Source organism: Nyctereutes procyonoides, unplaced genomic scaffold (genome assembly GCF_905146905.1).
Source record: "Nyctereutes procyonoides isolate TBG_1078 unplaced genomic scaffold, NYPRO_anot_genome, whole genome shotgun sequence".
In the NCBI taxonomy this organism is placed as follows: domain Eukaryota; kingdom Metazoa; phylum Chordata; class Mammalia; order Carnivora; family Canidae; genus Nyctereutes; species Nyctereutes procyonoides.
In genome coordinates, this window is record NW_026575043.1 from 1,568,225 (window position 1) to 1,589,849 (window position 21,625).

General features: G+C 42.6%; 6 protein-coding genes across 6 annotated transcripts; 2 read left to right on the top strand and 4 right to left on the bottom strand.

Moving 5' to 3' along the window:
• Positions 1 to 1,456: 1,456 nt before the first annotated feature.
• LOC129507604 (histone H2A type 1-E) lies at positions 1,457 to 1,843 on the bottom strand. Its single transcript, XM_055322117.1, has one exon. It carries the CDS (start codon positions 1,841 to 1,843, stop codon positions 1,457 to 1,459), a length of 387 nt encoding a protein of 128 aa, XP_055178092.1.
• Positions 1,844 to 2,149: 306 nt separating this feature from the next.
• Positions 2,150 to 2,634, top strand: LOC129507612 (histone H2B type 1-K). The gene has a single exon (XM_055322130.1). It carries the CDS (start codon positions 2,169 to 2,171, stop codon positions 2,547 to 2,549), a length of 381 nt encoding a protein of 126 aa, XP_055178105.1. The 5' UTR covers positions 2,150 to 2,168; the 3' UTR covers positions 2,550 to 2,634.
• A 41-nt stretch (positions 2,635 to 2,675) lies between these two features.
• LOC129507613 (histone H2B type 1-J) lies at positions 2,676 to 11,760 on the top strand. The gene is made up of 2 exons (XM_055322132.1): positions 2,676 to 2,719; positions 9,870 to 11,760. Exon 2 carries the CDS (start codon positions 9,904 to 9,906, stop codon positions 10,282 to 10,284), a length of 381 nt encoding a protein of 126 aa, XP_055178107.1. The 5' UTR covers positions 2,676 to 2,719; positions 9,870 to 9,903; the 3' UTR covers positions 10,285 to 11,760.
• Positions 3,560 to 5,083, bottom strand: LOC129507622 (histone H4). Its single transcript, XM_055322144.1, has one exon. The coding sequence runs from the start codon at positions 4,863 to 4,865 to the stop codon at positions 4,554 to 4,556; it is 312 nt and encodes a 103-aa protein (XP_055178119.1). The 5' UTR covers positions 4,866 to 5,083; the 3' UTR covers positions 3,560 to 4,553.
• Positions 7,166 to 9,054, bottom strand: LOC129507852 (histone H3-4-like). Its single transcript, XM_055322594.1, has 2 exons — positions 8,968 to 9,054; positions 7,166 to 8,914 (listed from the first exon to the last, which is right to left on the bottom strand). Exons 1-2 carry the CDS (start codon positions 9,052 to 9,054, stop codon positions 8,462 to 8,464), a joined length of 540 nt encoding a protein of 179 aa, XP_055178569.1. The 3' UTR covers positions 7,166 to 8,461.
• On the bottom strand, positions 8,913 to 9,593 carry LOC129507602 (histone H2A type 1-H). The gene has a single exon (XM_055322115.1). It carries the CDS (start codon positions 9,541 to 9,543, stop codon positions 9,151 to 9,153), a length of 393 nt encoding a protein of 130 aa, XP_055178090.1. The 5' UTR covers positions 9,544 to 9,593; the 3' UTR covers positions 8,913 to 9,150.
• Positions 11,761 to 21,625: the final 9,865 nt, after the last annotated feature.

The following is a 21,625-nucleotide window of genomic DNA, read 5'->3' on the forward strand; positions in this document are numbered from 1 at the left end:
AGAAACAAACCTTGTGACCTCTTTACTAATCTACTAACCTCAGCCCAACTTTTACTTAAAATTCCTTACTAAATCAGGCTGCCAGACATTGGTTTTCTTTATCCTCTCAAATCCCCACAAAGTTTTTTGTCTCTTTGTCTAAAATGTATAAAAACTGCCCACCTTGATCATTCATTCAGGTCTCAATTTCATTAGGAGATCTCCCTATGCACATAATAAAGCTGTTTTTCTCCTGTTAATCTGTCTCATGTCAATTTAATTCTTAGTACTGCTAGAAGAAACTTGGACAGGAATTTCTTCCCTCCATTCAGTAGCAAATAAATCTGTATGTATTTGAATTAAAAACTGTGTGCTCCTAAATCTTTGTGAACCGCGTGCTCAAGTTAATACTACTTTTATAGTGGTTTTCTTTCTATATATATTTAAAAAGTTGGAGTCCATAGATTTTCACATCTAGCTGATTTGTAGTAACAAAACTCTTATCTCAGAGATTAGGACTGCTATTACTTTTGATTACTCATACACATTATTTACACACCCTACAAAGTCCTATATTGTGCTCCCCACCTCCTGCTTTTACATCAGAGCCTTATGGTGCTGCTGGCTGTTCCCAGCAAAGGCCACGCATGTTTCCTGTCTTAAGGCTTTTACATTTTCAGTTCCCTCTACTTGGGATTCTCCTCCTTTAATATCTACCTGGCTCAGTTTTTTGGTTTATGTGGGTCTCTGATCAGGTAAAATCTCTAAAACTATCTACACTCAATCTTTATCTAAAAGAGTCTCTATATTATGCTCTATAGCTTCTCTACTTTCTTTATAGGTTTATCACCTAACCTATTGTACCTTTGTGTTTGTCTCTCTCACCTTAGTTTTCCACGCAGGCAGATTTTCTAGGTTGCAACCATTGCTTTAAGAATGAATTAAGCAAATACATGTGCTCCAAAGAAACGGGATCAAGAATTTACTGGTAATGGGATTCAGTAAGTTCTGCTTATCTTTAATCAATATATCAGACAGTAACTCCCTTCAGAATGAAATCCTAAATAAAATAGCAGTGACCACTAAGAATTCCAACATCCAGTGAAAATTATTTAACCATAACTTTTCTAGTATACTCAAATCGTTGTTCTTGGGAGTAGTCACTGCATTCTGTACTTTTGGCCGCTTAAAACTAGTGGATAGCATTGTAATTAAAATGGGTTCAGGGATTTGCCGGTCTGCTTCCATTTGGAACTTCTGAATAAGCCCTCCAGAACCTTTTAACTTAGCCCCTGCCAGTCTTCAAACTGTCCCTTTCTTTAGGTCAGACTACGTTTTTCTGTCTCCCAAGACAGAAGCACTTAACAATAAATAGTATCACCAAAAAGCGAAAATGCAGACCAGCGCACCAGCTTTCTCTTTGTGAAGTTATAGGTGGCTCTGAAAAGAGCCTTTGATTTGGAACGTCTCTAGTCGCTCATTTGGCCTTGTGGTGGCTCTCGGTCTTCTTGGGCAGCAGCACGGCCTGGATGTTGGGCAGGACGCCGCCCTGCGCGATGGTCACGCGGCCCAGCAGCTTGTTGAGCTCCTCGTCGTTGCGGATGGCCAGCTGCAGGTGGCGCGGGATGATGCGCGTCTTCTTGTTGTCGCGGGCCGCGTTGCCCGCCAGCTCCAGGATCTCGGCCGTCAGGTACTCCAGCACGGCCGCCAGGTACACCGGCGCGCCCGCCCCGACCCGCTCCGCGTAGTTGCCCTTGCGGAGCAGGCGGTGGACGCGGCCCACCGGGAACTGGAGCCCGGCGCGCGACGAGCGCGTCTTGGCCTTGGCGCGAGCCTTGCCGCCCTGCTTCCCGCGTCCCGACATCAGAAACTTAAACACGCTGCAAATAGTTACAAAAGCAAAAGCCGAATCCAGCACCTTTTTATAGCCCCTGTTGGGCGCGAAAAAGAAGGTTTTGCATTGGTTACGGTTGCGGCTTTATCTTAACCAATGGAAATGCAACTTTCGGATTCTCGCGTTTTGATTGGGCAGAACTGATTTCTGACGTTAGTTTGAATAGTCACCAATCAGACACAGGACTTTAACTTACACCTAATTTGCATGAGAGGTTCTATATGAAAGGGACCAGCGGCACTTTGCTCACGCTTCACTTTCTTTTCTCTTGAGGAAGGTCTGTTTTCTCTCCATCATGCCCGAGCCCGCCAAGTCCGCGCCGGCCCCGAAGAAGGGCTCCAAGAAGGCGGTGACCAAGGCGCAGAAGAAGGACGGCAAGAAGCGCAAGCGCAGCCGCAAGGAGAGCTACTCGGTGTACGTGTACAAGGTGCTGAAGCAGGTGCACCCCGACACGGGCATCTCGTCCAAGGCCATGGGCATCATGAACTCGTTCGTCAACGACATCTTCGAGCGCATCGCGGGCGAGGCGTCGCGCCTGGCGCATTACAACAAGCGCTCGACCATCACGTCCAGGGAGATCCAGACGGCCGTGCGCCTGCTGCTGCCCGGGGAGCTGGCCAAGCACGCCGTGTCCGAGGGCACCAAGGCCGTCACCAAGTACACCAGCGCCAAGTAAACGTGCCCAGTAAGCGTCTTGTTGCCCAAGCCCCAAAGGCTCTTTTCAGAGCCACTACGTTGTCCCTAATCGAGCTGGAATTTCACGATCGGGATCTAGGCCTCAGTTCAGGCAGTTGCTTTGCGGCGGTTGTGAGGATTCCACTGCCCTGAGTAATGCGCACTGTGCTGGTAAGTCCCTCTGGCTAGGAGGCCAGGCTTGCGCGGTGTATGCTGTGTGCATGTAGTACCACGGCCGTAACGACGTGAATATAACTCGGCTCAAAAAGATTTCTGGCTCTGGCGCTAAAGTGGATCCCTTGGTCGCGAGCGAGAGCAGCTGTGGCTTCCTGCTTAAATCCTAGCAGCCCACTACTTGTCGCCTCTCTCCGTTGCAATTCTAATATTTGTTCACATGACTAAAATTGGATCCCAGTGACCACCTAAAGTCAGCCTTTTAGCTCAGCAGTTAGGTCCTACAGGATTTGATGTGATTAGCATTAAGTTGGCAGAGTAATGCTTTTATCCAGCTTTAAAAAGTTGACCTCTGTAGGCCACATGGGGTCGGGAGCATGCCAGACCATCCGGAAGAAGGGCTCATAAGCTATGTGGCTAGCTTAACTAGTTTGTCATGCATAGCGCTAGAGATAACGTGATAGGTGGTACACAAGTGCCTGCAACAATTTGAGCAAACTAATGTTTGTGCATCTGTTTGCCTATTTGTACAAGAACATTGATCGGAATTTTGTGATTTCAAGCTGCTAACTTTGTGCTGTCCAGAAAGCTAGTATGAGATCTGTTAATAGAGTGCGAGAATACAAGTTAACTTCAGGCCCTCAGACCTATTGTAGAAAGGATTGGAATAATAGGATCTGGTTGGGATAGTCAGAAGCACATCTGGTGCCTGTCCTGACATTTCCCTCAGGTCTCCCGTATAGGACTAGGGTGGCAACCCATTCTTTGTGATGACTTCTTTATCCAGAGAGAGTAGTTAAATTATTACAGGTTTAGATTATAGAATATAACATTTGTAACTTGGTTATTTGACTTGGCTGTCAGTGACTTTGCCATTTTAAGACCAAAATAATCTCTCGTTAGTGCATGAGAATCCACAGAAAGGATTTAGCACAAATTTGAATCAACTATTCGGCATGATTTCTTTAACTGCCATTGTCTTTTATAATGCCATGCAAATTTTAGACATTCGCTTGTTAATTATTAAAATAGGAAGATCAGCCTGTAAATATAGTAATTTCAGAAAAGCATTAATCTGCAAACCAACTAAGGAGATAAGCAGCCTAACATTTGTGTGCTTAGGCCTGACAGGCAACATTCGTAAAAACTAAATACAAATCCAACATTAAGACAGGACTCCAAAATAGCCATAAAGCTTGTAAGAAAATTAGCAACTTTATATTATAATCAGAAATGCAATTCAATGGGATGCCTGGGTGGCTCAGTGGTTGCGTCGGCCTTTAGCTCAGGGCATTACCCCCAAGCCTCGGGATCCAGTCCCACATCCGGCTCCTTGCATGTAGCCTACTTCTGTCTGGGTCTTTGCCTCTTTCTCATAACAAAATCTTTAAAAAATAATGCAGTTAAAATGGATTGTTTAGCAAATGACTGGCAATAAAATTTGCTCTGCCGCTAGTGAAATGTTGAAGATAGGGACCAGAGTACTTGTGCAATACGGGTGTGAGAGATACAATCCTAGGTTTTCTAGGGTTTTTATTGGATGGATCCTGTCCCTTTGCTTATTCTGCAAACATATTTAAATAGCAGTTAAGAGTGGCGCCTGGTCATTCTAGTTTGACCAGAAAGGAGCCAGAGCCAAAGCCAACAGGATTGCACACAATCCCACTCCGCGGCGAAAAGCGGCTGGTCCGCACTAACCCTGTGAGATGCGTCAGGAACTGAGCGCCTCCACCGAGACCCGTTTGTAGACGAACACTAAAGCTCCTTCAGTGAAAACTTGGGGGCCCTAAAAAGGGCCTTTTTGGTACAGGATGGGAGTCCACTTTGGTTTTCAACCCCCGAAGCCGTAGAGGGTGCGGCCCTGGCGCTTGAGCGCGTAGACCACGTCCATGGCCGTGACCGTCTTGCGCTTGGCGTGCTCTGTGTAGGTGACGGCGTCCCGGATCACGTTCTCCAGGAACACCTTGAGCACCCCGCGGGTCTCCTCGTAGATGAGGCCCGAGATGCGCTTGACGCCGCCGCGCCGGGCCAGCCGCCGGATGGCGGGCTTGGTGATGCCCTGGATGTTGTCGCGCAGCACCTTGCGGTGGCGCTTGGCGCCGCCCTTGCCCAGCCCCTTCCCGCCCTTACCACGACCTGACATCTCTCCGAAAACCCGAGCGAGAGTGCAGCCAGGGCGGCGCAGCTCCCTCTTATAGGGTTCCCTCTGCGGACCGGAGTGAAAACCGAGAGCGCGGTGGCTTGAAGTCTCCCTTGGTGGGAGGAGGGGCCTAGAAGAAACAGGCCTGTTCCGCGCGTTCCTTTTGTTCTCCGAGTGCTGTGGATCCTCAAGACCTAAGGCTATTTTTTCTCCTTTTTTCGTTTATGTGTTTCCCGTCTCATCCTCATGAAACAAAACTTTATTTAGCTTTGTAGAGAATACATTTTAAAAAGCACAGAAAAAAAAAAGCACTGAATATTCTATTATCTCTAGATACATGCATGCATTTTCTTTTTCTACCAATATTGACATAAGACTACCCCATTTTGTAAAGGTTTTCTCCTTGTTATACCCGGGGGGGGGTACGCTCCAAATCTTTACTATCTAGAAGCAGAACAAGACGAGCTAATAAAATAGATTATTTTAAGACCTGGGTATATGGCTACATATTATCTTCCACCAAAGGGTTCCCAATTTTCTTTTTTTTTTTTTTTTAAGGTTTTATTTATTCATGAGAAAGAGAGAGAGAGGCAGAGACACAGGCAGAGGGAGAAGCAGGCTCCATGCACCGGGAGCCCGACGTGGGATTCGATCCCGGGTCTCTGGGATCGCGCCCTAGGCCAAAGGCAGGCGCCAAACCGCTGCGCCACCCAGGGATCCCAGATTTCAGATTTTTTTAAATACAGATCTAATACTGTACTAACAAATATTAAGAAAATATTAGCATTAAGTATTGAAAGGAAGCAGAATAGGCTACCCAGGAAACATTCATTCCACTCTGGCATAAGTTTTATTTTGAGCTGAAAGTGTCTGAGGTGAAGCAGATGTAAGAAAAGCTCCATTACCTCCCTGCTTACTTCCCTAAAAGCAGGAAGTAGATTTACAAAGCTGCCCCTCCTTTCCTCTCTACTAGGAAAGACAAAGGTTAATCCCAGTGTTGGAGCAGGCAGTTAGTGAGGCTCTAACAGGATGCTGGAGGCCAGCAAGGAGAAGGCAGTGGCCAGCCCTGGGGAGGGTCCAGGCCTGTCCTGGCAGCACTCCAGGAGGAGCCGGATGGGCCCCAGGTGGAGAGCCACCACAGGATACCCCTGGTCATATAATGAAGAAAAGCAGGAAACCCTGCTTCCAGCCCCAGGTAATAAATATCCTGCCCCTTTTTAACAACCATCAATAAAAGATAGAAACTCGAACCCTAGTTCACACAGCTTGCTTTCTTGAGCTCACCATGCTCTCACTTCTTGATAGTATACTTCTGTTTTAATAAACTTTCCTGCTTGCACCCCTCATACACTGTGGGGTGTCTGCCCTCGGATTCTTTCTTGAGAGGAGACCTGGAGTCTTCTACAACATCTTTGATAGGGGTTGGGTCCAGACTTCAGGGCCCAGGGCCTCCCAGTTCACCCACCAACACCAGTTGAAAGCCTTAAACCCATAGCAATGGAGAAGGCACCACCTTAAATCTTCCTAACATACTTGATTCTTGTTTTCCTGGTAACTTTCCCGTAACTGACTTCCACTCACCTTTTGTCTTTGCCTTAAAGGGGCCAAGGTCAGGATGCCGCAGGACCTGCCGCTTTGATGAGATCATTCCTGGAGAAGGCAATTAAGACCCTGAGGGCTCAGAGAAACTGTCTCTCCCTTAACTACGTAGAAGAATCTTAAAAAACAAAAAACAAAAAAAATCTAAATTAGTCTTTGACAGAAAACTGTTATTAACAGAGATCAATTTTATCTGAGTGACTCACCTGTACGGCAGGGCAAACATCTAATTACCAAACATCTGCTCTTCTTATCTTCTTATCTGCCTGTGAAGTGCATTCCTTCCCTTGGAAATCCTAGACCCCTTCTCCTTAGTTCAGAATGAGATATATGCCTTGTTTTGCCTTCACTGTCTGGAATTTCCAGGTCTGTGTGGATTCCCTGTACAAATGCTATTAAGTTAGATTTTTCTCTTGTTAAAAAATCTTCCTTTTCTGCCACCTTTCCACCTTTAAAAGCCTTCCTTTTCTGGAACTCAGCAGAACTCCTTTATATTGCTGAATGGGACGCTGCCTGATCCCTGAATCATCGAATAAAGCCAACTTGACCTTTACATGTATTCAGTTCAATTTTTGTTGTTTAACAATGCGAATAAACTTCTGTGTGCCTTTCTCTTGCGAAAACTGTCTTTTATTTATAGGGATCTCAGCCAAACACTCAGAAGAGTAGAGGAAAAATTATTTTTCTTTCCCTTTAATTGGAAGACATATTTAAAGACAGAACAATTGAATAATGAGTAAAATTATTTGGGTTACACAGCTTCTAAAAAGCCCATCAAAAAGTCAAATATTTTACTATGAGGGTGCGTTTGAGTGCCTATCATTGTTAGATATTGTTGTCACCATTTATTTTATTCCAAGAAGTCATAGTTATACTAGGATTAGACGTTATATTTTACCTTAAAAAAGTTATATTTTAAGTACAAGAATATGAATATTAATACGACTTATTACTAGACTTTAAGTGTTAAAGAAATCCCAGGTAGAAAGAGACACTTTCAGGGAAAAAATTATAATTAGGTTGCAAATCAATGGGCACAAACTATAGAGCAAGGGTTTTTAACCTGGAGCTCATATACACAATACCTCTGAGGATGAAAATCGGCAATGCATGGTTGGGGGGGGGGGTGAGGAGGAGGAGGAACACCATGAGCTGAGATAGGGAAAAATATAATTTATCTCTGACTGAATTTCAGTATTTCCCTTTGCAATGAATTTAAGCCACAAACCTCAGTACCTGTGACTTTGTCACCCAATGGAATTCACAGATATCTCATTTCTCATAACTGCCAAATTATCTTGAACCATTATTTATTCATCTAATAATTGATGGCAATTATTAGGCTCATCAAGATTGCATGTGTTAATAATTAAGCACATATGTCACTCCTATCAAATTTATTTTTAAAAACACAGATGAGTAATGGGATACATTTTTTTTTGCAATTTTTGCATTTTATACACTTCAAATATTATTCTGCGGGTTTCCATAAACGTCAACAGTAAGGCAAAGATGTCCATGACATTCAAGAAAAAACTAAGATCACTTTTTTTTTCTTTTTGAGATGACAGTTAAAGGAGTTCATTGAATAGTCAGAGGCAAGAGTCTGTGCTCTGGGCAACAAAAACCTTTAGCAGGGTTTTTCCTTGTTTAATTACAACAACGACAAAAGATGTAATGCACATCAACTGACCTTCCTCCATTAGCTAATCCTGCCACCTTGGCCCAGGGCCCAAGGTTTGTCAGGAGCCCACAGCACACTACCCTTCATTCTTAAGCAGTCCTTGGTCAAACCATACGAGAATCCTCCATTTTTTAGTATTTTCTTTACTCCGCACGCACATACCTTTAAATCTGTCAGGCAGACCACCCTGTGTGACTAGCAACACCTTACATTTCAATGGCAATAGTTATGGTAAACATTCCTTAAGTGTTTTGACTTCCTTAAGGAGGGATAGAAATTACATTGAGGCCACAACCCTGACGTTTTTAGGCTCATCCTAAATGTGAGGGCAGGGCCTCCAAGCATCGGTACTGTTGGGAAAAATGGGTGTGACTCTTGACAGCCTTCGGGAGGGGGAAGACAATCCTGTAAGGAAGCTCTCCAGTGACCTGTAGGGGACCTGGATGTCCTTGGGCATGATGGTGACGCGCTTGGCGTGGATGGCGCAGAGGTTGGTGTCCTCGAAGAGCCCCACCAGGTAGGCCTCGCACGCCTCCTGCAGCGCCATGACGGCCGAGCTCTGGAAGCGCAGGTCGGTCTTGAAGTCCTGCGCGATCTCGCGCACCAGGCGCTGGAACGGCAGCTTGCGGATCAGCAGCTCCGTGGACTTCTGGTAGCGCCGGATCTCGCGCAGGGCCACCGTGCCGGGCCGGTAGCGGTGCGGCTTCTTGACGCCGCCGGTGGCCGGCGCAACTTTTCTGCACCAAAAAATTTCACTAATGGACAAAATCTAATAACTTCCTGTAGACGCACAGGGGCTAGGTGAACAATTGAGCAACATACGTTTGAAGCCCGTTTCCAATTACCGCGGGTTACTTGCTTTAAATCTATGGCGGTCTTCCAACCTAGAATAGTAAAAGTATCAACCATGTCAAGCTCTTTCCAGAAAACATAGGTGGCCCTGAAAAGAGCCTTTTGTTTGGATTCGACTTGCTCCAACTACTGTGAAAGGTTTTATGTAGGCCACTACTTGCTCTTGGCCTTGTGGTGGCTCTCGGTCTTCTTGGGCAGCAGCACGGCCTGGATGTTGGGCAGGACGCCGCCCTGCGCGATGGTCACGCGGCCCAGCAGCTTGTTGAGCTCCTCGTCGTTGCGGATGGCCAGCTGCAGGTGGCGCGGGATGATGCGCGTCTTCTTGTTGTCGCGGGCCGCGTTGCCCGCCAGCTCCAGGATCTCGGCCGTCAGGTACTCCAGCACGGCCGCCAGGTACACCGGCGCGCCCGCCCCGACCCGCTCCGAGTAGTTGCCCTTGCGGAGCAGGCGGTGGACGCGGCCCACCGGGAACTGGAGCCCGGCGCGCGACGAGCGCGTCTTGGCCTTGGCGCGAGCCTTGCCGCCCTGCTTCCCGCGTCCCGACATCGTAGTATTAAGGTTCTTCTGCAATATAACGCGAAGGTTCAGAGGTAGGAATAAAGGGGAGCGGGGGGTGGATGGGGGTGGGGTAGCACTTTTTATAACCCTTATTGGGCTTGAAAAAGGAAATCTTTCATTGGCTAAGATTGCAGCCTCATTTTAACCAATAGCAACGCAACGTTGTGGGGACATTGCAGTATGGTTGGTCAGAACTAACGTCTGACGGTGCCCTGAATGGCGACCAATCAGATCCAGGACTGTCATTGACACCTTATTTGCATAAGAGGTTCTATATAAAAAGGACCCATGACATTTTTTTTTTCACTTGCTAGTTTTTTTTAGGAGGCGTTTGAGCTTTTGCGAATTATGCCCGAGCCCGCCAAGTCCGCGCCGGCCCCGAAGAAGGGCTCCAAGAAGGCGGTGACCAAGGCGCAGAAGAAGGACGGCAAGAAGCGCAAGCGCAGCCGCAAGGAGAGCTACTCCATTTACGTGTATAAGGTGCTGAAGCAGGTGCACCCCGACACGGGCATCTCGTCCAAGGCCATGGGTATCATGAACTCGTTCGTCAACGACATCTTCGAGCGCATCGCGGGCGAGGCGTCGCGCCTGGCGCATTACAACAAGCGCTCGACCATCACGTCCAGGGAGATCCAGACGGCCGTGCGCCTGCTGCTGCCCGGGGAGCTGGCCAAGCACGCCGTGTCCGAGGGCACCAAGGCCGTCACCAAGTACACCAGTGCCAAGTAAACAATAAGTTGGCTGCAGATTCAAACACAACGGCTCTTTTAAGAGCCACCCATATTCTCAAGGAGAGCTGTTCCTTTTTATTTCGTGCTGCGCTCTTGTAACTCGTTGCAGTAATTAGTCTGCCAAGTATGACAATTATTGAACAATGTCAGACTTCTGTCGCCTTAACTAAATGACCAAAGTAACACTACCAAATCCTGGCAAAGCTTTGGAACTCTTGTGCAAACTAGCAAAGCTACGAGCTTGTCACTGTCCTTTGGGAACTCTTGAAAAATGCTCTACCACTAGTTCTGATAACTTAGGCTTAAGTCGCCATGGAAGAGAAAGCTAAACTCGAAAGAAATTCCGAGAACTCCGCAGTTCAGTTATCTGGAGAAGAAAGCTGGACGTGGCGCCCGCCTGCAGGGATTGCGCGGGCAGTTTGAATTTGCCGCCATCCCTCCCCGCGCTCTGATCACTGACAGCTGAGGGAGAGGGGAGGCGGGCAGCCGCCTCCCGCCCGGGAGCCAAGCGCACGCGAGCACCCGGGAGTGCATATTCTCGCGTGGTCTATCCTGCTTTTCGTTTTCCTGATCTAGCTTTTTGCCCTTGTCTGGAGTGACGTTTGTTATTTCCCCTTGGAACTTTCGTTGGAGAGAAAGGAATCTGGAGGATGTGATTTTCATCCTGAGAAGCAGCAATGCCTTATTTCTAATTAGGGCGCTACTTTCCCTTTGCCATACATCCGTATAAATGGAAAATGCTACAGGACGAGACAGGACTATGGGGGGGGGGGTCCAATGAAGGCAAAGAAGCTTGATGGCATCTATCCTAGACTTTCTCAAAACAAAAATCGGTATATTTTAAAGTTCTTTCGTTGGTATTTTAAGTCCTGTTTGCCAGAAACCAGTGAGGGAGAACAAACTCCGTGTGAGTCTGGTTGTCATAAATAAAAGCCAGTCTCCCAACAATAATATGTCTCTCTATATTCAATATTCTGTATCTCTGAGCTAAAAAGTCATGATCCAAAGCATTTGGAAGTTTCCACTATGGCTGGTTTTGGGTTTAGACAATTATTTTAAGTGGATTTAATTTAAATACATTACCTAATTTATCTAAAACGAATCTAAATTTAGTACATTGGTGACACCTAAGACCATATTTTGTTAAATCCGGTATCAAATATATACTTCTTTGTTGACTCAAATCCTACTCATGTTTCAATTCCCACTTCAATCTTGCATATAGTTAGTTCCATATATATATATCAGTATGAACTGCTACTGTTTTGTTGTATGTTTCCACATAGAAAATGTACAGTCAGAAAAAAAAAGTTCTTTCCTTCATCTCCATCCCACACTAATGATAACTGAGTATCTGTAAATAAGAATGTAAATAATTTTTGTCACTTCCTCTGTCATATGTCACATGAGCCCCCATCCTCCATTAATCCAAATAATCAGATGATAATTTGCAAGCTAAATACTTTTTTGTTGTTATTTGTCTTTTAGGCTATAGAAATCAGAATAAAAATTGAGAATTTGTGGGAAAAGGACAGAGATTGAGACAGAGGATGAGTCATATGCAATAGTCCATTATTAGAAAATCCTTAAAGACTAAATTTTTGAAAGCTACAAAGTTGAAAAGATCCCAGCCAATTCTCCTTTACTCAGAAAATTAAACTACCTAAACCATAAACAAATCAGGTAAATAAATCAAATTTTCATCATTGGGGTTATTTGCACCTTGATAGAGCTGTTATCACTTTAACCCATTGCTAATCAGCTTCAGAAGAACTGGTTCAAAGCTAAACTAACATAGTATGTCGTTTACAAAAGTGTACATTGTGAAATAGCATATCACAAAATAAATAGGTATTTGTTGATGAAAGTACTCATGACTATTTGACAGGGCTTCCTTGGAAATCACAAGCCAGAATGATGCTTTGAACACTGTGTTGGTAGAACTAGTTGTTTTTTTAAGAAATCCTTTTTCCAGCCATGTCAAATGATTATATTTTCTTTTTCTACTGCGTGCATTATTTTTTATATTTGTTAAAATTATCATTATTTTCAAAAATATTTTATTATTCATTCATTAGAGAGACAGAGACATAGACAGAGGGAGAAGCAGGGTTCCTGCGAGGAGCCTGATATGGGACTTGATCCAAGGATCCCAGGATCAGGACCTGAGCCAAAGGCAGAGGTTCAACCACTGAGCCACCCAGGTGCCCCATTATTTCTTTTAAACTAATCTCCAATAGTTGTTGAAATCAAGGCACCCATTCCCCAGTGAATTAATAGAGACCCACTGACAAAGCCTATGGAAAGATCAATGGCCATATCTAGAGACCACGCAGATATACATCATTATACCTTTGGTATGTTAAACTTAATCGCGTTGTAATATAGTTTTGGCTAATATTACTTTCAATTTTTGATAATAAATGGTAAATATCCAATTAGTAGTAACTATATTTACAAACTATCCATGGACCTGAATGATTTATTCTTAGCTTTAATTTTGAACTGTCACTTTCCTTGAAACTTCCCCCAAACGTTGGATATGCCATTCCATTTTGAGTCTGCATAGCATGAAGGCATATTTTCATTCTGCACTTAACTGTAGACTGAAGTTTTTCAATTTTAATTTAAAAAAAGGATTCCTGAAGAACTTGTTTTGCATGTTATTAATATTTTTTCTAGTCTTTGTAAATGGATCTGTTCTCATTTACTATGGAAACTATACTATATACTTGATGTTGGGAAACCAAATGCACGTGTTGTGTTCCTACTGCTTGCACACCATCAGATCTGCAAACTGTGAAGCATACAACAGCATTTGATTGTCATGTGGAAGTCATATATACAAGGCCCACCACATAGGCCCTGTACTGAAGAAAAAAAATTGTTAGAGCAGGCAGCTCACACTCCATTTATTCCTACTTGTGAAATATAGTTATACGTATTATTATTAAAAACATGAGGAGTTTCCTATAAATTGTTGATTGAGAAAGACTATCTTGTTTTGAAACTAGGCCATGCCACTTAAAATTTGCATTTACACATTAGTTTCTCTAGATTTTTTTCTTCGTTTAAAAGGGGGATATAGTGGTGGTTCTCATGAATTAATATTCTTAACATGCCTGGAACAATGCCTTGCATATAGTAAGTATTCAACATATGTGAGCTAATACCACTGCTGACACCAATCCTAACAGCAGTATTAGAAACAGTAATAACAATGTACTACTCAGGAGTATCCATGAAAGACAAGAGGGAAGAGAGAATTGCTGCCACTGCGAAGAATCGAAGAATCGGGAGCATTGCATCTCATTGTTTACTTTTGCTGGAAAGAGAAATGATCTAAGATATTGATCTAAACTGATTCATGTGTGTGGGTAATGACTTGTCTGGCTAGGCAGAGATTGAAGGGGACAAAATGGAGGTTTGTTGACTAGTTTGGGGGAAGAGTGAACCACTCAGAATGGTTCCAAGGTATAAGAATATGAGAATAATGTTGGTCCGTGTTAATACCAACTAAAAGGTTCACACTTCCAAGGAGGCTATCAGTCATCAGGCATGCAACACCAACCATGTGTATGTGATTAAATGTCTTTTCTCAACACCCTTCTTACTGACCAAGCAATTTATAAGTAGGGTGGCCAAGGTGGTGCTGGTAGAGTTTTCACACAAGCTATTCAATATAGACTTAGCTCACCAGAGCTGACCTGGATACTGATGCTGCTAAGTATTCTTGGATCCATTTTGTCATGGATGAGGCAGATATGGGACTTCACGGAGATAGATACTTATTCTAGATTTGGTATACTTCATTCTCATGCCACTGCTAGCAAGCTTATTTATGAACTCAGTGAATTCTTTATACCTACGACGTGGTTTTTACCCATTTTAGTACCTTACATAGAAAGATAAGGTGATGCAAAGATGACCATGGGACTCACTAGTCTTCATATGTACCACAGCCTTCATGAGTGGCAACCTTATCAGTTAGTTACTGGAAGACTCAGTTAAAGCGGCATGTAGGAGTCTGGCAAGTTATTGGAGTCCCGTTCAGCTGGATAATGTGTATATACTGAATGGTGACAAAGACCTGTAACCCCTGCCATTGCCAAAAAACATTGATTAAAGAACAGAGAGGCAGAAATTGAATGGTCCCTCTGCTATGAGGGCTTAATCACCAGCTCCAAAAAAGCTCACTTTCCATCCTTGCAACTCAGGGCTCATTCTGTTGAGTTCATTGGATTTTGGGGTTTTTGTTTTTAAAAGTTTTGTTTTAAAAGTATTCAAGGGAAGAATGCCTCTGCTGGTGGACACTGAGATGACTCTATTAAATTTTATTGATTTTCCAAAAATGGTTCATTTTTTTTATATAAAGTTAAAACAATTTTAATTAGATTCACTAGCTGGCTTAAGAGATATGTGGAAAGTCTTGACCTGAGGGATTTAGGCCTTTGCATTCCTCTGTTTCTCAATGTTCTCTAAGTTTTTGTTTTCCTACTTCCTTCCTGCACATTCTCTTTTTAGGAGGATGGGCAGGCAACAGGAACAGAGACAGTTTGAATGTTCTTTAAAAGGCTGTCATAAAAAATACACAATGAAAGTCCGTTGACTTAATCTCAGAAATTTGCAAATACAAGTTAAACTGTGCTAATGTAAGTTACTATAAAATTGATAAATACACAAAGTTTCAACAATTCTTAAGAATTGATCACTTGGTGAAATGATTTTTAGATAACTGAGTTGAGAAAAATTGTCCTGTTTACCTTTGTCTCCTCCTGTGATATTTCACGTGTTTCCTATTTAATCTAATCACTACTTTTCCTTTCTCCCAGTATTTTATTTAGGGTGTCTTGGTGCCACATAACTTTACAAGTCACACAGTATATAGATGGCCTCACAATAGAACCAGAAAAGCAGTGGATTCTGGGTTATGAGCTATTTTCCATAACTAAAAAGATTTTGCATGCCCTTAAAATATAACTGAGACATGGAAAACAGGCAAATCATCATCGTCATGGAGAAGCTATATGTGGAAAAGAGTGTATTTTGATTTTAGGCCATTGTTTATTTCTCAATTTACAAAAATTAATTGAATTTTTGTATAACAACAAATTTTTTCAAAAATTATTAAACCTATATATAGAACGACATAATAGCTGCATTATACGATTAAGAAGAGGTCCAATGCTATCAGACTCTTATTTAAAGACATTGAATGAAAAGATAGAATATGTTCATGGACAAGAAATATGAAATAGCATGAAGGTGTCAGTTCTCCTAAAATTGGCATAATTGTTCAAGGTATTTCCAGTCAAAATCCTAATGTTAGTTTTGGAATTTGGAAGTTAATTCTAACATTTATTTGAAGAGCTAAGTGATTTAAAAAAATCCAAGGAAATCCCAATAAAAGGTAGAATATGATTTAGTGATAAAAGACTTATAAAATACTATGTGGTACTGCACAGAGATGGACACATTTACCAACTGAATGAGATAGAAAGCCAAGGATCGCATCTAACTTTTTGTTGAAACTTCAGAAAAGAAAGAGGTGAGATTTCAGATTAGTGAGGAAGAGATAGACTAGACTGCACAAAAAAATTGATCAGGGCAACCGGTTATGGGGCAGTTGTGGGAGGAGGATCCCTAAATGTAAATAGAAAACCACTAAGGCCTTCGGAAAGATAAAATAGGAAAATATGACTCTAGAGAAAGACTTTTAAAACAAGAAACCGAAGTACTAGCCATGAAAAAGTGTGCTAAGTTATACCTCATTAGAGGAGGCATTTTTTCTTAAACTGTTTCACAACATCAAGACTTCTAGAGATTCTTTGTTCTTTAATTTGGGAAGGAGAAAATATTAGTGAATGTGTCAACTGAAAATGAAGAAGAGATGGAAAAGTGTTTCCACTGAAATCTGACCTTGATCTGAACTGAGGTCAGATTTTTTGGTTCAAACCTTCTTTTCTTCTCTCTTTCCTTTTGATTTCTAGTTCAAAACAATAAAAGTGTTAAGATATCTTTCCTATCTTGTCTATAGATATCAAAAACAAGTTTGTTTGCTTCTTGTGTAAAAAGCTAAGCTTTTCAAAAGAAAAGTGTTTCAGTTATAAAGTTAAAGATGCTAACTTTCATTGTGAATGGGATATGAGCAGAAAATATCAGTATGATATTACTTCTGTTTTTTAAAAAACAGCTTCTCCTCAGCACTTTTCACAGAAAGGGTCTACAAGGAATGACAATCCGTGAACAATGAGAATTGCCATCACCCAGATTATAGTTTCTCCATCCTTTTCCAAATAGCAAACTTGACTATTTGGAGATGTGGTTAAGCGCTATGAATTAAAACAGATTTGGAAGACATAGCAATACCAATGGAATCCTAATTCAGATAAAATCATCGTAAAAAAGTATTTGAGGCAGTTGAGGATTTTTGGGTTTCTTTTTTTGGATGATGTTACAAATGATCCCTTCCAAGTGTTTTTAGGTGTGAGGATCCTGTATTTTGTTGACCTCTGTATCTGTTGGGACGTTTGTGACAATATTCATGAATGAAATGACGTGCTGCTGATTTCCTCACACTGTCCCCCTCCTGCCGGATGAAGCCTGAAGAGTGAAACAGCGTGGACAGGATGTTGGTCATTCCCGGAGATTTGAGGTAGGCTTCAATATGGTCACAGTCCTTTGCTTGCCTGCCTCCCCTGCACCCTCGCCCTCAAAAAAGTTCTTTAAAAAGTCGGCCCACTTAACGAATCTATTTCTCTTTTGGTCAACAGAGGGTGCCACGGAGGAATCGAGACACAGAAATTCGCGCCACTGAGCTGAGGAACAGGAAGAGGGGTGGGCCTGAGGCGGGGGCTCCTAGCCTGGTCTCCTCCTTCCACCCCCTTCCCCACCGGCGGGAGGGAGCTACACGCTGTCGTCACCTGCTGGCCGTTTGGGATAATGCAGCTAAAACGGCTTGCATGGTTTCCATTAGGCGGCCTGTTGCGAGGGACTCACAATTGCGTGTATAAAGAACACAAAAAACAGTCCTGCTGCCAACATAGTCCTCAACCGCCCAGCTCTCCCATTCAGCAACAGGGAACCACGTTCATTAGTTTTGTGTGTAGCCGTCTGGAACGTCTTTATACAAACAAGTACATAAACGTGAACTCCCCCGCCACAACACACACACTTTCACTCAAATGACCCATGGTGATGTTCTCAGAGTTTTACTCACTGTTTTTCTCATTACCTAGCTTGGAACACTTTCCTTAGTTAACTAGAGCAGCTGAAACTTGTGGGCAGTTGCGCCCTAGCTAGTAACCTGAGGAAGGTAACCCGAGGCCAAACCTGTTCCTACACTGGGAACCCTTGAAAGTGAGCCTGAGGTTCATCTTTGAGAGGGCAAGCGCAGAGGATGGAAGCAAGTCAAGACAGCTGTGGGGTGGGTGAGTGCCTGCTGGACTCAATCCCCGGTCTCCAGGATCGCTCCCTGGGCCAAAGGTAGGCACCAAACCGCTGAGCCACCCAGGGATCCCCAATAAAGATGTTTTTTAAAAAAATAAGTAAAAATATAATTCTTCAGTCATATTAAAAATATAATAGGATAGAACCAATTTATAATATACCTTTTTATTTTTTATTTATCTTTAAAGACTTTATTTACTCATGAGAGACACAGAGACATAGGCAGAGGGAGAAATCCTAATGCAGGTCTCAATCCTAGGACCCCAGGATCACAACCTGAGCCAAGGCAGATGCTCAACCACTGAGTCACCCAGGTGCCCCTATAATATACCTTTTTAAATTAAATATGAGAAGCCCACAAATAAGGGACAAGGACTCTAATTCACATATGGAAATGATGACCACAAAGTCCTCCCAGGAAAATTCGCCTGGTGTCTGCTCTGTGGCTTATGAGACCCCAACTTTTTGCATAGTCAAAGATGTCACTTCCTAGTAGGCTGAGAACATTAACAAATGTGAGTCCTCAGAGCACGAGGATACCCTTTCAGTGAGGCATACTTTAGCAGCAATGTGGTAGAGTGAAGAGCATGTAGGTAGTGCCCATTGCCATGAAGAACACAATTTTAATCTCAGGACAGGGTAAAGTATTTCTTTATTGCTTCCTTATGGTTCAACTTTCAATTCATATAAAGTCAGGCCCTGATGGAGTCCTACACACCCTCCTCCCAGACTTTCCCTCCATCTCTCCTACCAAATAGGAGATGCTCTGGAGGTCCCCAGGGAATATGAGACTGTAATTGGCTGTAGCCGAATCCAGACTCATTCACAGTAAAAAGATACCAGTATGAGATATACACTCAAGCAAAGTATGAAATAGTTTGATAATGACACTAAAAGTAAGAGTAAAGAATCATTAAAAAATTTATCATTGGTTCTAGTCCCCTGTATGAAGAATTTTAAAGATAATAACACATCTAATTTTGAAAAGGTCTTTTCTACTTATCTCCATTTACAGAGGATGAACTTGTAGGATAAAGATTGTGGCAAAGAGTGCAAGGTCCTACAGCAGTGACTTGCAAAGATTGTTAAGAAGCCAGCTAAAATAGCTCCAAAGTCTTTCTTTTAACCCTATTTCATGTTAAATCCTGTTCAGTTTTATGGTCACCAAAAACCAAGGGTTTTAAGACCCGACTTCAATTAAATATTTATTATATGTTGAAGAGTCTTTACAAGGAGCCATATCAGACATTCAGGCAAAACATTTCTGGTTGAATTAATACTATTTGTAGAAACATTTTCCAATCCTGCCAAATTGACCAGATTCTAAAACAGCAGACACTAAAACTATGAACCAAATCTGCCAACATTAAGAGCTAAAACACTGGGATACCTGGGTGACTCAGTGGTTGAGCGTCTGCCTTCGGCTCAGGTGGTGGTCCCAGGGTGCTGGGATTGAGTCCTGTATCGGGTTCCTTGAAGGGAGTCTGCTTCTCCCTCTCCCTGTGTCTCTGCCTCTCTCTCTTAGTCTCTCATGAATAAATAAAGATAAAATCTTTTTTAAAAGTCAATCAAAATAAGACAGGAAATTCACCTGCCCATGTAAGACTCCAGGATTTGTGGGTGGTGATTTGAAGATGCAGTCCACCATTCAAAATTTTACTTGCTACCTATTTTGTGCAATAAGTATGCAGGGAGAATCCTTTTTTTTTTTTTAAGATTTATTTATTCAGAGAGAGAGAGAAAGGCAGAGACACAGGCAGAAGAAGAAGCAGGCTCCATGCAGGAAGCCCGACGTGGGACTCGGTCCCAGGTCTCCAGGATCACACCCTGGGCTGCAGGCGGTGCTAAACCGCTGAGCCACCGGAGCTGCCCTGCAAGGAGAAACTTAATGGTGAATGGGAAAGACTTGATATCTGCAATAGTATAATGTCTTCCAGATGAAAATTTAGAAAATTATTTCTTTTCATTTGTGTTTATGAATTTCATCCTAAATCTAATAAAAGACGCAAAAATAAATACTATTATGTACACATGTAAAACATTTTGACAGATACCAACAAACAACAAACAAGGACAGAAAACAAATGACAAACTAGAAAATATTTGCATTATGTAAAACTGAAAAAGTCAATATTATTAATTTATAACAAGTCTTTTAAAAAATATGTCAATATTATGTAGTTATAAGAACCTCTGGGCCTCTCCCAGTCTATATATCACTGAGTGGAAAAAATTAAATCACAATTCTGCAACCCCTCATAAAATGAAGGTGTCAGAATAGGAAAGGTTCAGAAACCCTCCTTCCAAGAAATCCCTGTCCCAAGTAATGAATATTAATTCCATCCCCTACTCAACAACTGTCAGTAAGGGACACCTGGGTGGCTTAGTGGTTGAGTGTCTGTCTTTGGCTCAGGGCATGATCCCAGACTCCCCCGACTGAGTCCTGCATTGGGCTCCTTGCATGGAGCCTGCTTCTCCTCCCTCTCCCTGTGTCTCTGCCTCTCTGTGTGTCTCTCATGAATAAATAAATAAAATCTTAAAAAAAAAAAAGCAAAAAACACCCAACCCCCAGGGTGCACAGCTCTCTCTCTCTTTCTTTCTCGTTCTCCTATCTCAAGATAGGAGAATGGTTCTCATTTTAATAAACTTTCCTGCTTGTGTCACTTGTCTTTTGTGTTGGGTGTCTGTCCTTGAATTCCTTCTTGTGACCAAGAACCTTCTGTGACTCTTTTGGGTATGGCTGGGTAGAGGTCTCCAGGCCTGGAGACCCACCACCCTCTCCCAGTTTACCAGCCAACAAAGGTTCTCAAGAGTAGGGAGTTAATCATTATCAGTCAGATAACAATCAAATTATGTTAAATACTCACATCCCCTGTGTGGCTCTCTCCTTCAGTTCATGGCTTTTAGGCAGCCTATTCTGGGACTTTTTTCCTGACCCTTAGTTTAGAATCCTTTGTTTCTGCACTTGTCTCATCTGGTTTTTCAAGGCACACATGAACATTGTATTAAATAATTCAGTTACTTATTTAATATTTGTTTTCCAGGAGAATATGTCACTGCCCTGACGGCATGGATCTTATTCCTGGCTCTGCATCAGGCCCCGGTTTCAAGGAAAGCTGACGCTTGGGCTTATTATTCATTCCATACACAACCCCATAACACTTAGGAAACAAACACAGGGATCTGAAGAGCCTGTTTCCCACCCATTTCTCCTCTATCATCACCTAGTCTGCTGCCTACAGAGATATGCTTAGTACCTTGGCAGCTAAGTTTCAAAACCTATTAGTCCTGATAATACCTCAAAACAAAACTCTGTTCAGTGCTTGATGCCTTCTTGAGTGTCCATTTGTCAGTGTGAGACTCACATATTAAAGAATATAAATTTTTGGCATTTCTCTTGTCTTTGAGAGCCTACAAATGATTTCACATTCATTATTTTACTTATTGCCTCAAAAATCTGAGAGGCATATGATATTTGGAATATAAGAAAAATGAAGAACCAGAAGCCTTGGAAAGAAAAGAGAAAGACACACAAGTAGTGAGTCCATAAAGAACATCCACATCTTCAGACTTTTTCCAGAAACACATTGTCACTCTATGCCATCCTATAGTGAGAAAGGAGTTAGGAGGTTTGTGGAAGAATAGCTAGGGAATCAACAAGTCTTAGAAGATTCTAAGGAAAAACCTTTTATATAACAGAGACACACAATGGCACCGACGTGCAACAACATGTGAAGTGATCGGCTATAAACTAGTAATCGCTTGGGGAGAGACCAACAGTAAAAAAAAAAAAAAAAAAAAAAAAATCACTGATCTTGTAATTGTTCATCTAAAAATATCTTTGGATATTCTCCCTGCAAATCTGCAAATAGATCAATTCCCGTACCCAA

Excerpts from the sequence above, each read along its gene's own strand:
- LOC129507604 (XM_055322117.1), bottom strand. The coding sequence starts at position 1,843 with ATGTCGGGACGCGGGAAGCAGGGCGGCAAGGCTCGCGCCAAGGCCAAG.
- LOC129507612 (XM_055322130.1), top strand. The coding sequence starts at position 2,169 with ATGCCCGAGCCCGCCAAGTCCGCGCCGGCCCCGAAGAAGGGCTCCAAG.
- LOC129507622 (XM_055322144.1), bottom strand. The coding sequence starts at position 4,865 with ATGTCAGGTCGTGGTAAGGGCGGGAAGGGGCTGGGCAAGGGCGGCGCC.
- LOC129507852 (XM_055322594.1), bottom strand. The coding sequence starts at position 9,054 with ATGGTTGATACTTTTACTATTCTAGGTTGGAAGACCGCCATAGATTTA. Across the intron at positions 8,915-8,967 it reads ATTGGAAACGGGCTTCAAAC|ATTTTGTCCATTAGTGAAAT; the intron begins GTATGTTGCTCA and ends GGAAGTTATTAG.
- LOC129507602 (XM_055322115.1), bottom strand. The coding sequence starts at position 9,543 with ATGTCGGGACGCGGGAAGCAGGGCGGCAAGGCTCGCGCCAAGGCCAAG.
- LOC129507613 (XM_055322132.1), top strand. The coding sequence starts at position 9,904 with ATGCCCGAGCCCGCCAAGTCCGCGCCGGCCCCGAAGAAGGGCTCCAAG.